Raw genomic sequence first — 15,997 nt, 5'->3', positions numbered from 1 at the left:
CGGAGCCTGTGCTCCGCAACGGGAGAGGCCACAGCAGTGAGAGGCCCGCGTACCGCAAAAAAAAAAAAAAAAGGTTATGATGGTAAACTTTATGTTATATGTATTTTACCACAGTTAAAAAGGTTTTAAATGAGTTGATGTGTTCTGTGTCTGCAGTACGTACGTAGCAATTTCTGGAGAGTCCATTAACAGTACTTGCTTTTTCTTCCATTGGATACTCATTTTGCTATTTTAAGGTTTTTATCATTTATGAGCTGTCAATTTAAAAACCTTAAAATTGTTTGATGAACATCAGTAACAGCACTTTTGGGTTGCTATGCGACCTGATGCCAAAAGAGTGAATTAAGTGCTATGGTTTTACTGGGAGGAATGAATAACTAGTGGCAAAGAGTGGTCAGTACGGACACAAAGATAAGTGAGTTCTTCCTCATTTCAGAAGCAATGTAGCCGGAGCAGGAAGGGAGAAGTTCTGACCAATTCAGAGATGTTACAATGTGAGGGGCAAAAAAAAAGACAGTCCAGGGTGTGTTTGGATGACTGAGCCGACTAATCTGATGATGGTCTCAGTGAGGAGTGCTTACGGATGACTACTAGAAAAGCAGACTGGGGCCATATGGTAGCAGGATTTAAGGGACCAACGGGCACATTTAGATTTTGTTCTAGTGATAATGCAGCGCCATGGAACATTTTGAGCAGGAGAGTGCCAGGTGGAAAAGTGGACAGAGGGAAATTAAACAGGCACTTTAGGTTGAATGTTAGAGTGGGGAGGAGAGACAGGAAAGAAGTCAGGCCACAATAATCCAGGGGCAGGGTGATGAGGTTCAGATTCAGCATGGGCATGTGCCATTTCTCCTTCTTAATCATCCTCTGGCCTTTCATCTGAGGTCCCTCCTTTTCTCTTTCAGACTGCCCAGTTCCCACCAACGGGGGGCATTTTATCCTCATCTGGTTCCAGCCTTCTTTTTTTTTAACTATCTAGCATTTATAGCCATATCTAGTCAGATGTGTGGTAGCTTAATGTGAATGAAATGTGTTTTGGATGGTTCATCTAGGTTTGTTTACAGGCATTTTTGTCTGGCTCATAAAGTTACTGTGGTCAGATTTACATCTGCCACCACTATTACTGCTCTGTTCAAGCTGACAGCCTCGCAGAGGTCTGCTTTCTCCATTCACTTCCTGGCCTCCAAGGCCTCCCATCTCCACCCAGTTCAAGCTTCACCTCTTCCATAAGGCTTTCCCTCACTACATCCGTCCTGAGGAATGTTTCTGTCCCTCACAGCACCTAACCGCACCACTCAACGAACAGCACACATTAGCATCTAGCCAAATGTGACCATGTGTCCACATTTATATTTTTACATATATAAATATCTAAGTGCATAAGCATCCCCGTTCCTCTGCCAGATTTCTGGAGTTTGGGTAGCCCTGGCCCAGGCACAAGGCCTGACATCGGGAGATGAAGGGATGATGAGGCCCAGTAAGAAGAGGTGGGAGGCCGAGTCCCAAACCTGACACAGCAGGTGTCCACCACTAGGTGGTAGTGGTAATCAAGCATCTTTTTCCGCTCTCTGTGCCTCAGCTTTCTTATCTCTTATCTTTTAAATAGAGATGTTATCTGCTTTGATTGGGACAACATAATATGACCCTGGGCTAGCAACAGAAGAACCCTGGTTTCCAAACTGCCACCTTCACGGAAGAGCAGTGTGCTCTTTAAGTTACTCACTTTTCTGGACCTCATTATTCCTACATATAAAAGGAGGTTAAACTACATCAGAGGTTCTCAGAGTATAGTCCCCAGGGTTCCTGCGATTCTTTCTGGGGACCAACAAGGTCAAAACTATTTGGATAACAATATTCACAGCTATTTCTCTTCACTCTCTCTTGTGAGTGTACGATATTCTTGTTCTAAGGATAATTTGTAACGGGTTTCTTACTGTTATTTTTAAATGAATTAATACATTTAAAATTTTTCCTGTTTTCTTAAAAAGGAAATGTATACGTATGAGTGTGTATATGTATATATCCATCCTACAAAAACAAAAGTTCTTTAATGTCCTAATAATTTCGAAGTGTAAAGGGGTCGCGAGACCAAAAACTTTCAGAACCATTGAAAGATTCCTAGATCGTCATTCATTCACTCAACAAATAACTGCCCCTCCTGAGGCTGCATTTTTTACATACCGAGGAGAAGGTGGTGATCAAGACATGGTCTCCGCTCCGATGCCGTTTACTTTTGGGAGGGACGAGGCAAACGAATATATCAACAAGACAACTTCTGAGAGCGGTGTCATGAAGGCATAAAGCAGGACACGTGTTTCCTGCGCAGTGGAACCCTCCATTGTGCGGAGTCGGCCCCAGGGCCCTCAGGCCCCTGAGCTGGCCAGGCGCGGGTGCGCGGGTACACCGAGCCAACCAGACACCCGGGCACCGGGAAGCTGCGGGCGCTGACGTACGGTGACGTCACTCGGCCGCGCCAGCCAATCGCGGGCGGCCCCAGTCCTGGGCCCGGCGGTGGCCCGCGGCCTACGGGCGGCGCTGTGGCCCGTCGGGCGGCCCCACGGAGCCGCCATAGCCTCCCGCCTCCTGCGACCCAACGTCTCCGCCGCCGGCCTCGCGCCGCCGCCATGGCCGACGTGGAAGACGGCGAGGAACCCTGCGCCCTGTCCTCTCACTCCGGGAGCGCAGGATCCAAGTCGGGAGGCGACAAAATGTTCTCTCTCAAGAAGTGGAACGCGGTGGCCATGTGGAGCTGGGACGTGGAGTGCGATACGTGCGCCATCTGTAGGGTCCAGGTGATGGGTAAGCGCTGCACGCGAGGCCCGGGCCGCGCTGCGGCCTCCGCGGGCTCGGCTCCGGGCGTGGGGGACAGACCGAGCCTCGGAGAGACTGTTCCGGGAGGAGTGGGGGCGGGGTCGCCCTGCCCCGGTGCCCGGGGACCGCGGGCCACGCCCGAGCTGCCGCCGGTCAGAGGGCTGCGGCCTCCGCCAGGGGCCGTGGGGTCGTTCAGCAGGGGCCCAGCGCCGGGGACTGGTATTCTGGGGAGAGAAACGGGTGGTAAGCAGTGCAGTTAAACAAGGTAATTTCAGGTAATGATGGGTGTGATCACGACAATAAAAGTAGGCGATTTGATGGGAGCTGGGAGGAACCACTTCGGTTTGTGTGGCCACAGCTACGGCACCCTTTTCAAAAAGCAGACCGCAGAGAGGTCAGGGTCAAGGCCCTGAGTCAGCGGGTCACTAAAGTGCTTCTGGTCACACACAACAAAGTGACGCTCTGGAGTCATCTTCCACAAAAACGACCCCTAGTCGTGCTCTGGAGAGGCGCAGGGAAGAAAAATGTTCCTAGCTGTTGCCTTTCTGGATGGGCTACTGTTCTGCTGGCTTTTAAAGCTGGATGGTTCGAGACTGGTCAGATAGCACTCGCTTGGCTTGAACGGGAAGAATGTAAGCCCTTTATTCAGAAACATAAAACTTCATCTCCTTCCTGGTCCCTTCCTATCATAGGATGCCATTTCTTGGAGAAGACAGTGCCCTGAAGTCAGACCTTTATGGAAAACCCTCTTTTACAAATAACTGTTACTTCTTTCTACGATATTTTTAGTAAAAATATTGGACCAAGTGAAACCTTTCAGAACAGCTTCATCTCGTTATGTTTTATATGGTTTCTGTTTTAAGATCTCCGACCACCTTGAAAAAGAGGTGCTCTTGAAATGCACGTTATGTTTTTAAATAGGGCATTTAAAACTCCTGCATTTAAGAGCATCTTAAATGTTGTTTCTTGAAGGAAGTTGGAGAACATTGAGGTTTCTATAGTTTGAAAACTTTGTGTCTTGCACTGAAAAATGAGAGAATTGGAGAAAATAACTGAAAAATTGCTCTCCCTTCTTGAGGAATGAAAATTGAAACCTACCAGAATCAAGCGATTTCTCAATTTACTGTCTCTGTAGTATGCTCTTATGTTTTTTATTCATAAGGATTTGTTTTAAAGAGAATTTACAACCATGGGGTTCAAACATTTTTTATTTTTTACTTTTAAAAGAACTTGATTTCAGATGTGATCCGCTTATATTGTGTATCAAGTTTTAAAAGTACCTAGTTTATTGGCCTGCAATACAGCTCCCTTGTCCTTCCCCTTTCTTAAAAACTAGAATCATAATTTCCAGTTTGAGTGACATTTTTAACTTATCCAGGCGATTTTTGTTCTTTTATACGGCAAACTGTTAAAAATTTTATCCCCTAAATTTCCTTTAGTTTAAAAAAAAGAATTTCCTAAAAGAGCATTTTATTTTTCTTCCCAAAGAAAAATTTAAAACTAGTAAACCGAAATGTAAAATTTAAAATAATGGTTGCAATTTTGCAAGAAATAAACTTTCCTGGGATATGTAAAGTAAATCAAAGTATGGGCTGTAAATGACTCACAGTTCACATTAACTTTCTAATTATAGCAAGTATTCTGCTACTGTGGATTAATGTTGCAGATTTACAACAGCTGTGCTTTGGGTTCAGGAAAGTATTCTGGACTAGACCTCTGTATTTTGTTTATGAGGTGTTAAAATCCACTTCGTGGTCAGGTGACAGCAGAAGGAAGTTTTTTTTTAGCATCATTCTGAAAGGTGTTACTATACTCTTTAGAAATGTGCTGTTCTGGATATTAGGAACATCATCAAAATAAAATGTTTTCCTTTATCTGCAACGTTAGTCATTTTTATCCATTTAGGTCAGTTTTTGATAATGAATCTAAATCAAAGCTATAAGCATAATTCAGAGACTTCTAGATTATACAAAGAGCCCACTTCATCCCATGTCCTTTATATTTGGAATTCATCTCATACGCCTAAATGATTGGTTATGACTTCTGGATCTAAGATTTGCCTGCCAGCCCATTCTGATGTAGTTAACACTGTCTTCCTGGGTTTCCACTCTCCCCCGTTCATTCTGAAAGGAGCAGATGGCACAGCAAGCAAGCACTGGTGAGGAAGAGGCAACCAGGTTTGCTAGTGCTGTCAAGTTATGAAGAGCCAGAGTAACCTTCCACAGCTGTATGTTAACGTGGACGTTTGAGCTAACTTTTTGGAGCCTTGTTTTCCTAATTTGTAAAAGAGACAGTTGGGATCATGAACTCTAATTCTGTGATTATACAGAACCAGAGCCGTGTCTTCACCCTTATATCATGATCCTTATGATATTTAGTTGTTTGCCTATCTACCTCGCCATTTACTGGTGAGACCAGGGACCCAGACTTGGTCATTTTGGTGTCCGCAGTGCATTACTCTTTGCACAGAGTAGATACTCAGTAATTGTGGAATTGAAGAAGGCCTCAGGAGGCGGTGGTTGTTTTTAATCCACACTGAAGAGGCCAAGGTGGTGTGTTTTCTTAAGGGTGAGAGCATGCAGAGAGGAGCAAACAAATGCCTGAGCATAATCCAGTGTAAGAAGAGAAGCAGGCTTCAGCTCCACCGTGTTTCTATTTTTGCAGAATTATTTTCCTCCAATTTATGTTAAAAGCTGTTTTTTTCTGTTGGTTTGAACTTCCTTTTACCCAACTTTGACTCCTTTCAGCTAGTGAATGAGTCCATTTCATTGGTTCCTAAAATATTCTATATTACCTCCTTCATCAAACAAATAGTAGTACAGATTCAATTTTGAAAACTAGTATACCCTTTTGGTTCCCATTCCTCATGTTTTCTCCCAAGTAGTTTATTAAAATATTTTACCGTTGTTGGGTAAATGCTTTGGGCTCAGAGGGAGCATTTCCTTAAAAAGAAAAAAAGAGAACCTAGTATTTAGGAGTTTTTTACATTTAATTTTTATAGAGATTATACAGTCACATAACGTAAAAACTTGAGGAAGTACACAGTGAAAACTCCTTCCCATTCCATCCCCTCCCAGGTAAACTTTATTATTAGTTTCTTGGACATCCTTCTAGAGTTTCTATCTATGTGCAAGCAAATACCAATATATATGCATGGCTTATTTAAAATGATGTCTTGAAAATAAACTACTCATAAGGTTGATCTGTGTGAACATGCCCAGTGAGCTTATAACTCCTAATATAGTGGAGTATAGCATATTTTTCTCTGGTGGTTACATCCGAGTTCTTTTCATCAGAGCTTGTAAAAATAAAAGGTCAGTAACCCTTGTGAAATTGCTCGTGGTCATAAGTAAATTAGTAGAGTGCCTTGTACTTTATTCATCTTTAAGCAGTTATGTTCAGATGAGAAGTTAATAGTATGAGTTCTTTTAATCTACATCTCTAACCCTTTGGGCCTTTATTTGGGCCTTTACTTTGAAGTGTATGGGTTTTAAAAATTGCATTCTGAGCATCAGAATGAGAATTGCTATTTGTTTACTTTTAGATGCCTGTCTTAGATGTCAAGCGGAAAACAAACAAGAGGATTGTGTTGGTATGTTGTAATTTTGTTCTCTTGCTTTTTCAACTGAAGGTTTTCTCTCAGCAGGGATGTTTGAATTTGCAATTAAGATTGACTTTATCAATACACAAAAATAAACTGTAAAGGAGTGATCCATTATTAATATAAAATGTGTTGGTTCTCAAATGGTCTTAATGGAATTAATCTGTAAGTCCTTCACTTGCTTTCATTGAGGAGAATTGGTTATATATTCTAGACATGGGCATGGTAAACATTTTGATAATCAAAAAAGAAATAATTCTTTTCTATTAAGAAAAGTATAAAATAAGGAATTTGCCAAAACATCCTTCAAGTTTTGAGTATGTTGCAGGTTAGTTTTGGTCAGTCAGGATTTTATTCTAACAAAGCATTTCAGTATTCAATATTCTATTATGATCCGGTATTTAACTTTTCTACTAAGGTAAAAAGAAGTCTAAATCTCAAGATTTTTTGGATGTATTTTATAGATAGAAGTTTGTTAAATTTTACTTACATCTGGGACTACAGAAGTTGTCTTAGGCCGAATATTTAAGCAGCTCAAAGGTTTCTATGTCCCAGTTCTTGAGGTCATCACTTCTAGATTGCCATATAAAAGTGTTTAAAGATTTTCCTGAAATGAAAGGTTACCTTTGTGTTTGTGTGGTTTACATACAGCTTCTTAATGATTTATGTAGTTTTGATCAAATCCCGTTTCTTCCTCCCAAAGGACTTAAAATGAATCCCCTAGCTTCCTACCCCTACAACCAATTTTCACAAAAAGGTTTGTTTCCTGGTTTTTTTTCCTATTTCTTTTATTGTTCTGTTATAGCTCAGTTGGTCAAGCAAGGGATAAATGAAGCCCTTGTTTGAGATTGTATCCCAGATTATGGGTGATTTCCCTTAGTTAAAATTTTTTCTTCAATTCTGTTTGTTTTAAAAATATTCATTTGGGAATTGTGAGGTGTAGGCCAGCTTTCTTTGATCATAGAGAGACACTTTTCTTGAAAGAGACCTCTCTTTCAAAGCCAGCCACTTTGAAAGTGCCGTTCTTTTTGTCACGTGAGGAATCGCACTGCCTGTGGGTGACTTAACACAGATCCTCACCACTTCCAGAAAACGACTCATTAGAGGTACAACTAATAATGTGTAGGAGCATGCCACCTGTTGATAATAGCCTGCTATGAGCTGTACACATTGAAAATTCATTATATCTTGCTAAATAAAAATCAGGAGGACATTTTTCAGTAAAATAAAGACCCAAAGGTCTCCAGGGTCAGTGCCTGACTGAGGTAGTCTGGGATCTAAGGAAGACTAAAGTCTTTTATTAATCTCCTAACTTGAGAAAGACACCATGTGGAGCTATGTAGGAACTGGGGGCCACCGCAGCACCCACAGATTCTAAACAGTGATGGAAAGTTCCCAAGCACAGTGGTGTATCTCATTTCTTAAGTGTAATTTACATATGTAAGCTTCCATTTCTTTATAGCTAGAAAAAATTATTTTGACCAGTTAACCATCTTTATTCAAGATTATGAACCCTAATTATTACATAATCTAAAATAAGCTAGAATTTTGAGCTCGGTAATTTAAATTGAAATATGTAATGTCAGATATTCTTTTTTTCCTTTCAGTCGTCTGGGGAGAATGTAATCATTCCTTCCATAACTGCTGCATGTCCCTGTGGGTGAAACAGAACAATCGCTGCCCTCTCTGCCAGCAGGACTGGGTGGTCCAAAGAATCGGCAAATGAGAGCAGTGGAAGGTGTTCTTTGTGCAGTCGTTCGGAGCCCTGGTGGATCTTGTTGTCAGGTGCTCTACAAAGGCTAGTACTCTCCAGCGGACTAATTCTTTGAATCGGAGGCGGTGGATCTGCGGTCTTTTGGGACTCATCAGAGGCACGGGTTAGCCTTTTTCAGTTTTATTTTCAGAAATTCTCTACAATTAAGAAGATAATTTATTAAAGATGGTCTTTCCTACCTCTGTGGTATGTGTCTCACACACTGCTTATAAGTGCTATAAAGGAGAGAACTATAAGTTGAACGACATTTATAATTTACCTACTGATATCCAAGGAGCTATGGAAGCAGTTCCGTTCAGAAGAGAACTTTTTGCATGCTTATGGTTGATCAGTTTTAAAAAAAAACCAATGTTATAGTAACAAATAAAGTGCAGTTTAAAACCCAACTCTTATCCTTAATCTGTTCCTAATATTTATTTTTGGCAGGGAGGGGGATGATTCATGAACTCTTTATTTGATATAATGAGAATTTTAAGTTTGGACCAGTGAACAGCATAAATAAAATTTAACCTTTGGTTGTATGAGATTTCAGTTGTCTTCTACGTTATCATCCTCTATCTCTGACTCATCAAGAAAACCTAGATCTGCACTCACCTCACTGTTCAATTACTGAGTGGTAAAGGACAGAAGTATTTTCAAGTTCTGGTCATATTGCGTTGTAATTTAACTGTGTTTTAGGTGGAATGTTAATGAGGGGAAAATGTTTACCATTGTAGCATTGGATCAAAAAGTTTATTTTATCACACGATGTTTTAATAAACGGTTTATTCTGTTTACCTCATTTGAATTGTCATTATTGTAATTCTATGCACAACCCTCAACTTAATAAGCTAATTTGTCAAGTGAATGCTTTTGTTTAATTTGAAAAAATATTCATTTGCTCTTTCATTGGTAATAATAAAATTTTAACTTTATTACCTAGAAACATAAGTGTAAGAAAATACTTAAATTTTATCAAACCAACTCACATTCAGTGGAAGTTATCCTGGAACAGTTTATGAACCACAATTTATGAACCCATGAATTTTTCCATAATAGAGGCTACTGCTATGCATTTAAAAAACCAAAATCTTAACCATTCACTTCTGCAGTTTCAGAGTTTGCCAATCTGAATCTCTTTGAATCTAAGGAATGTGGATACATAGAAGACTATTAAAAATATAATAATTAAAATAAAAATTAGAATTCCGTATGCCTTCACCTTGCCTATTTATTTCTTGTAGATTTTGCTTTATTATCTTTTTTTCACAATTATCTACTGAAAGAATCACAGTATACAAATATGTTTGGACCATTTGAATGTTTCTTGTGCAGTAAGCTGTTTTAGCAGCTCTTTAATCTTTTTAAAAGGTTGTGTCTATAAAATGTGAACTAAATATTTGGCTTTGCAATGAAGAGAAATAGAATGTTGAGTTATTTCTGTCAGTATGACAGTATGTAAATGAAATGTAAAGGATGGTGGTAATAAGTTGATTTTCCACACGGCAAAACTGCAGGCCCACCACCTAACAAAGCTCTGTTTCTACTACACATCAGCATCTGAGAGTAGAAGAGGAGGAGGGACTGGGACAAAGCAGCACTGATGCTACCCAACCTGGAATGATATCAGCTCATTTGCATAGCCATCTGAAAGTTCAGTACACGTTTCATCAGAAAGAACACGCTGTGACATTTATGAATTTCAATGCAAAGTGTAAGCATTGAACAGGTTTTTCTTTCCATTTGATTAAACAATGTTGAATTTTACTTCACTAGTGTATTGGAAACACATTTGTCATCTTTGGCTATATAACTTTCCATCTATGCAAGTTGCATTCTTGTATTAACAGCTGACATCTAAGTAAATCTCACCCTACCAAACCCACTACTTCCTTTTTATAAAAAAAACAGTCCCCTTTACTATCCTGAAGTGAAATTCATAAATATATCTCCACACATAATTAAAATGTATATAATAATAATTGTAATATAAAGTAGAAATAAAAGGAAAGTAATTTATAATTCATTTCTTTTTTCAGTATGTAAGTGCTTGAGCACAGTTACACCAGAAGACATAATGAAGTAGGCTGATGAGTGCGTGCGTGTGTGTGTGTGTGTGTGTAATCACTACACGAAGACAGCAACAATGTAGACTATTGTGACTCAGAAACATGAGGAACATTTCCATTGATAAGACTTTTTTCCCCCAAAATGGTGAACTGTGCTAGTAAAGTTCTGAACAACACAAATTTACAATCTTGATTTGCAATTTAGTTGCATATTTGGAAACCTCAATGGATTTTAAAGCGATGCAGAAATGTACTTTGTGTTTGTATGGAAAAAGAGGTTAGGTTCTAGGCTCAGATAATAATAAACAGACTTTCTACTACACGAATGAACCTTCGAAAGTCGCTTAGGGTGCCGAACCATGTTTCTTCATGTGAGGCTGTCTCACACGTTACAAGACACCAGAATTCCCTGGCCTCCCCCCACCAAACACCAGTGGTGCTATCAATCTTTGTGCCATCCAAAGAGAACATTTCCGAAACATCCCCTTTAGAGGTAGCATTGGCTGTTTGGGGAGCAACGGTTTAAGTGCTTGTACAGGCAGTTACATACTTTGCTGCCACTGTCCTAATCCTAATATGACACACACAATAATTTTTTTAAGTATAAAGGCGTTTAGAATTTTGAATAACTGCTATCCTAAAAAGAAGAGTTCATAGAGCCAAATCTTACAGATCTGTGCCCTCTTCTCTAGAGGTGTGAACAGCTATTAAATCAGTGTTTAATACCTAGGACACACATATGATGGTGAATACTCGCTTTAGGCTTAAAGAAGAAGCCTAAAATTGTTTTATAGAACTGAAGCTAATGTAGGAGGCTTTACGATCAGAAAAAAAACATCTTTTAAATTGTTCCTTTAGAAGTTTGGTAGACATCTGATAAGAAAGGTAACTGTTAATGCTTTGTTGCTTTTTTAGAATATTGCCAAGGGCTAACTTTGGGTAATGCTCTGAAAAGAAAATGAGAAAATTTCCATGTTTACTTTAGTAAGCCCTTGTTTTAAAAAATACTTAAAACATTACTGATTTGGATGTAAGGAAAATTGGAATTAAAGTACAAATAAAATTTAAGCTATTTTATATTGGATGTCTGAATGATGTAACAAAATACAGGAGAAATGTTTACATGATCGTTCCTCTTTTGCCATCTTTTTTTTTTGGCCATGCCACACGGCATGTGAGATCTTCATTCCCCGACCAGGGTTGGAACCTGTGCCCCCTGCAATAGAAGTGCAGAGTCTTAACCGCTGGACCGTTCCTCTTTTGCCATCTTTCTGTCATTCCATTTCTACCACGGTTAGATTTTGTTCAACAAAATATGTCTTACAGGAAAAGTATTTTCTCTGCATTTTGCTACTCAGTTTAAAGGCTGAGAGCTGCAACTCTAGTGCCAGGATACCTGGATTTGCATCCCAGGGCCACCATTTATTTGTGTGACCTTGAGCAAGTTACTTGACCTCTCTTTACCTAAGTTTCCTCATGTACAATGTAGATAATAATAATAATACCTACCTCACTAGATCATTTTGAGGATTGAAGACGAAATGGATTAACACACATGTAAAACTGACAACAGTTTCTGGCACATAGTAAGTGCTACTGTTGTTACTTCATTTTTGTCATTTTGGGAAGCTCCTTTAATAGAAGTGGCACTTTAAAAATAATGTGTTTTTAGTTATTCGGTAAAGCACTCCTAACTGTTCTCAACAAAAGTTTTGTAAGAAAATGTTAATTGTCGTAAACATGTTAGATTACTTGTAGCGCTATGAGATTTTGTGGAGGATGGTAATGAGGCCTTCATGACTTGCCTGTTACATTTTTTTCGAATCATTCAGTCAACATGATTTCCAGATTTTATATTAAGAAAAGGTCTGTAAATGTTGAGCTCTATTTTTAATTTTAGGTTTCCCATCTTAGTAGAAATATTTAATCAGACCTTGCAGATATGAATATAGCAGTACATTTTAAAAAATTTTATTGAAGAATAGTTGATTTACAATGTTGTGTTAATTTCTGCTGTACAGCAAAGTGATTCAGTTTTATATATATATATGTATAAAGTTCCCTGTGCTATACAGTAGGACCTTGTTGTTTATCCATTCTATATATAATGGTTTGCGTCTGCTAATCCCAAATTCCCAGTTCATCCCTCCCCCACGGCAACCACAAGTCTGTTCTTTATATCAAGCAGTACTTTTTTTGTGTGTGTGTGTGGTACACGGGCCTCCCTCTGTTGTGGCCTCTCCCGTTGTGGAGCACAGGCTCCGGACGCGCTATTGTGGTATGCGGGCCTCCGTCTGCTGTGGCCTCTCCCGTTGCGGAGCACAGGCTCCGGACGCGCAGGCCCAGCGGCCATGGCTCACGGGCCCAGCCGCTCCGCGGCATGTGGGATCCCCCCAGACCGGGGCGTGAACCCGGTTCCCCTGCATCGGCAGGCGGACGCGCAACCACTGCGCCACCAGGGAAGCCCAAGCAGTACATTTTTTGACCACTTGATTTTGGAGATATCCACATGTATAGAAAATCAGTCTTTTTGACAGCCCTCGGTTTTTATCTTGAAAGACTTTCAAAGCAGGAATAAGCTTTACAATCAATCTCCTGCTTTCTCTTGTCTACACACTTGATAAACCTGAGTCAGTGGCTAGAACTCAACCTGCTTTTCCTAGGTTGGCTGCAAGCAAGTTTCCTGAGTGACTATAGCTGCCATATAGCATAGTAGTAAGATGGCAATTCTGGAGCCACTCAGCCTGGCTTGGAATCTCAGCTCCATCTGTGTGATACTGCACAAAGTCCTTAACTTCTCTGTGCCTATTTCCTCAACTAAAATGGAATAATAATATTATCTACCTTATAGAGCTGCCATGAAGATTAAATGAATTAGTGCATGTTAACTGCCTAGAACAATGCCTGAAACAGAGTAGGCACTCAATAAATGGTAGCCATCATTATAGATCACTACTGCCACTGCCAACCTCTGGCTTAATTAGAGAATGGCCTTTCAGAAAGGTATATTGCTTGCAGTGATGCTTCTTCTAAGAATCCTGATGTCTGTGTGCACCTACAACCTGTAAAGAACTGTCAAGATGGGTTCTTAGGAGAAAGGTTTTCAACCTTTCTTTCTGTTTTTTTTTTTTTTAATCTACCTCAACACAACCGAAAAGCACATTTCCATCCGTAACAATGGGCTCTCCCACAAAGATTCCCAAAAAAGTGTGTGTGTAGCAAACGGGCAAGGAGGAGAGTTAGAAACAACTGCCCAGATGAAAATCTCAGGTAAAAAACTTGGCACTATTTTAGCACAGAAGAAATGTTCTATGCCAGTTGCATTTTATCCTAGCCTCTAAGGAGAAGCCTACTAACTATCTAAATTTATTGGAACTTATATAGAATATGTAACTAAATTCTCTCTACCAAAATTTTTGTGTAATAGAATAATCAGAATTCTTGCCAGACCACCAGGGCTGTGACTTTATAAATCCAATGCTACATAGCACAGCACAAGCTTTGCATGGTTGGTATACAATCATCTAAGAATTGTAGCGATTCTTAGACCCTCCTTGTAAATTAACCCCTGCAGTGCTAACCCCTGCTCTGCTTTTTCTACTTTTATAAACGTTATATATATATGACATTACATATTGATAATAAAATGTGATTATTTATTGCTTGCCATAACAATAGAAGGAATTTGAATACAAAGAAGTTTGCTATCTTCAGATACGACAGGGCCTGTTAGGGAATGTTCGATTTACAGTGGAATTGTGGAGCGGAATGTAGTGAGCCTTCTAAGAGACATGCAGTGCTCTGGGAAGTACAAGGGACAAAACACATTCTCTTGCAACATATACAGTACAGTCAGCCCTCTGTATCTGCAGCTTCTACGACGAGGAGTCAACCATCCAGGTCAAAAGTATTCTCAAAAAATAAAAAATAAAAAAAGGTTACAGAAAGTTCCAAAAAAGCAAAACAAATTTGTCATGCACTGGCAGTTATTTACAAAGCATTCACATTGTGTTAGGTAGCATAAGTAATCTAGAGTTGATTTTAAGTATGAGGAGAATGTGTGTAGATTCTATGCAAATACCACACCAGCATCCTCAGATTTTGGTATCAGGCGAGGGTCCTGGGACCAATCCCCAGCAGATACTGAGGGATGACTGCGTATGGCTATGAGGTTCATTTCTTGTGTGGATCATGAAAACCCATTTCTCTTTTATTTAACAGTATGTGATATGTATGAGCTCCCTAGCATTTCTGGGGCAAGAACAGGCAGCCCCTTAAGGTAGTCGTTCATATTGGCGCCACATCCTTGCCTACCAACCTTGCCGTCAGTTCTATCAACACCCCACACACCCTCATGTTTGCCTGGTGGCACCCTTCTATGTAGAGCAATGGGAGAAAGGGGCCTGTGCATTGACAGAAAGACTCCCTTAAGGAAGAAAATAACATGTAAAATCATTTCTTTCTTGAAGGGTATAGATATGTGTTATTGAAGAGTGTAGCCACTAGCCAATAAATTTAAATTAATTAAAATAAAATTTAAAACTCAGTCCTTTAGTTATACTAGCCACATTTCAAGAGTCCAGTAGTCACATGTGGATGGTGGCTTCCATATTGGATATCACACACAGAACATTTCCCTCATGGGAGAAAGTTCTGTTGGACAGTGCAGGTGTAGATCATCCATTTGTAAGGTATTTCTATCAGAATTAAGGAATAATGGGAGCCTCAGGCATATCAAGCTCCATTTTAAGTGACCTTCCACCTTCCCTTTAAAAGATTATCTCTGGAAACTAGAAGGCTGAACATGAGCCTTATTTTACTAACTAAATCGTATCCTCGACAAGGAAAGAATTAAACATTGTTTTTAATTTATTTTATTGAAGTATAGTTGATTTACTGTGTTATGTTAATTTCTACTGTACAGCAAAGTGATTCAGTCATATATATAGAAAATATGAAATATTTATATATATATTCTTTTTCATATTCTTTTCCATTATAGTTTATCACAGGATATTCAGTATTGTTCCCTGTGCTATACAGTAGGACCTTGTTGTTTATCCATTCTGTATATAATAACTTGCATCTGCTAACCCCAAACTCCCACTCCATCCCTCACCCATCCTACCTCCCCCTTGGCAACCACAAGACTGTTCTCTATGTCTGTGAGTCTGTTTCTGTTTCATAGAAAAGTTCGTTTGTGTCATATTTTAGATTCCACACATAAGTGATATCATATGGTATTTATCTTTCTCTTTCTGACTTTGTTCACTTATATGATAATATCTAGGTCCATCCATATTGCTGTAAATGGCATTATTTCATTATTTTTTGTGGCTGAGTAGTATTCCATTTTATATATGTACCACACCTTTAACCATTCATCTGTGTTTTTTTAATAAATTTATTTATTTCATTTATTTTATCTTTGGCTACGTTGGGTCTTCATTGCTGCATGCAGGCTTTCTCTAGTTGCAGCGAGCGGGGGCTGCTCTTCTTTGAGGTGCACGGGCTTCTCATTGCGGTGACTTCTCTTGTTGCAGAGCACAGGCTCTAGGCGTATGGGCTTCAGTAGTTGTGGCTTGTGGCTCCAGAACACAGGCTCAGTAGTTGTGGCACATCGGCTTAGCTACTCCACGGTATGTGGTATCTTCCCGAACCAGGGCTTGAACCCGTGTCCCCGGCATTGGCAGGCGGATTCTTAACCACTGCACCACCAGGGAAGCCCCTAACCATTCATCTGTTGATGGACATTTAGGTTGT

General features: G+C 39.8%; 1 protein-coding gene and 1 long non-coding RNA gene across 4 annotated transcripts in view; one reads left to right on the top strand and one right to left on the bottom strand.

Annotated features, from left to right (window-relative positions):
* The window catches only part of LOC112067044 (uncharacterized), an 11,488-nt gene extending 9,071 nt beyond the window's left edge, over positions 1–2,417 (bottom strand). The window contains exon 1 of the long non-coding RNA XR_002893043.3: positions 2,182–2,417. This is a non-coding gene — a long non-coding RNA (uncharacterized lncRNA). The remainder of the gene's footprint in view (positions 1–2,181) is intronic.
* Positions 2,418–2,481: 64 nt separating this feature from the next.
* On the top strand, positions 2,482–8,967 carry RNF7 (ring finger protein 7). Of its 3 annotated transcripts, none has more exons than XM_007126497.3 (3): positions 2,482–2,799; positions 6,356–6,403; positions 8,020–8,967. In XM_007126497.3, the coding sequence occupies exons 1-3, from the start codon at positions 2,625–2,627 to the stop codon at positions 8,136–8,138; spliced, it is 342 nt and encodes a 113-aa protein (XP_007126559.1). In that variant the 5' UTR covers positions 2,482–2,624; the 3' UTR covers positions 8,139–8,967. The 3 variants fall into 3 exon arrangements, with proteins under 3 accessions (XP_007126559.1, XP_007126560.2, XP_054942071.1); XM_007126498.3 differs by having other exon boundaries at positions 2,529–2,792; positions 8,020–8,076; XM_055086096.1 differs by lacking the exon at positions 8,020–8,967 and adding an exon at positions 7,116–7,992 and having other exon boundaries at positions 2,529–2,799.
* The last annotated feature ends 7,030 nt before the right edge of the window (positions 8,968–15,997 follow it).

This window comes from Physeter macrocephalus, chromosome 1 (genome assembly GCF_002837175.3).
Source record: "Physeter macrocephalus isolate SW-GA chromosome 1, ASM283717v5, whole genome shotgun sequence".
NCBI classification, from domain to species: Eukaryota; Metazoa; Chordata; class Mammalia; order Artiodactyla; family Physeteridae; genus Physeter; species Physeter macrocephalus.
This window is presented reverse-complemented; position numbering and strand designations above follow the sequence as displayed.

What these genes read in the sequence shown, in the direction of transcription:
- RNF7 (XM_055086096.1), top strand. Translation starts at nt 2,625, where the DNA reads ATGGCCGACGTGGAAGACGGCGAGGAACCCTGCGCCCTGTCCTCTCAC. An exon ending in CTGTAGGGTCCAGGTGATGG is followed by an intron (nt 2,800 to 6,355) that starts GTAAGCGCTGCA and finishes GTTTACTTTTAG; the next exon opens with ATGCCTGTCTTAGATGTCAA. An exon ending in CAAACAAGAGGATTGTGTTG is followed by an intron (nt 6,404 to 7,115) that starts GTATGTTGTAAT and finishes TTCCTCCCAAAG; the next exon opens with GACTTAAAATGAATCCCCTA.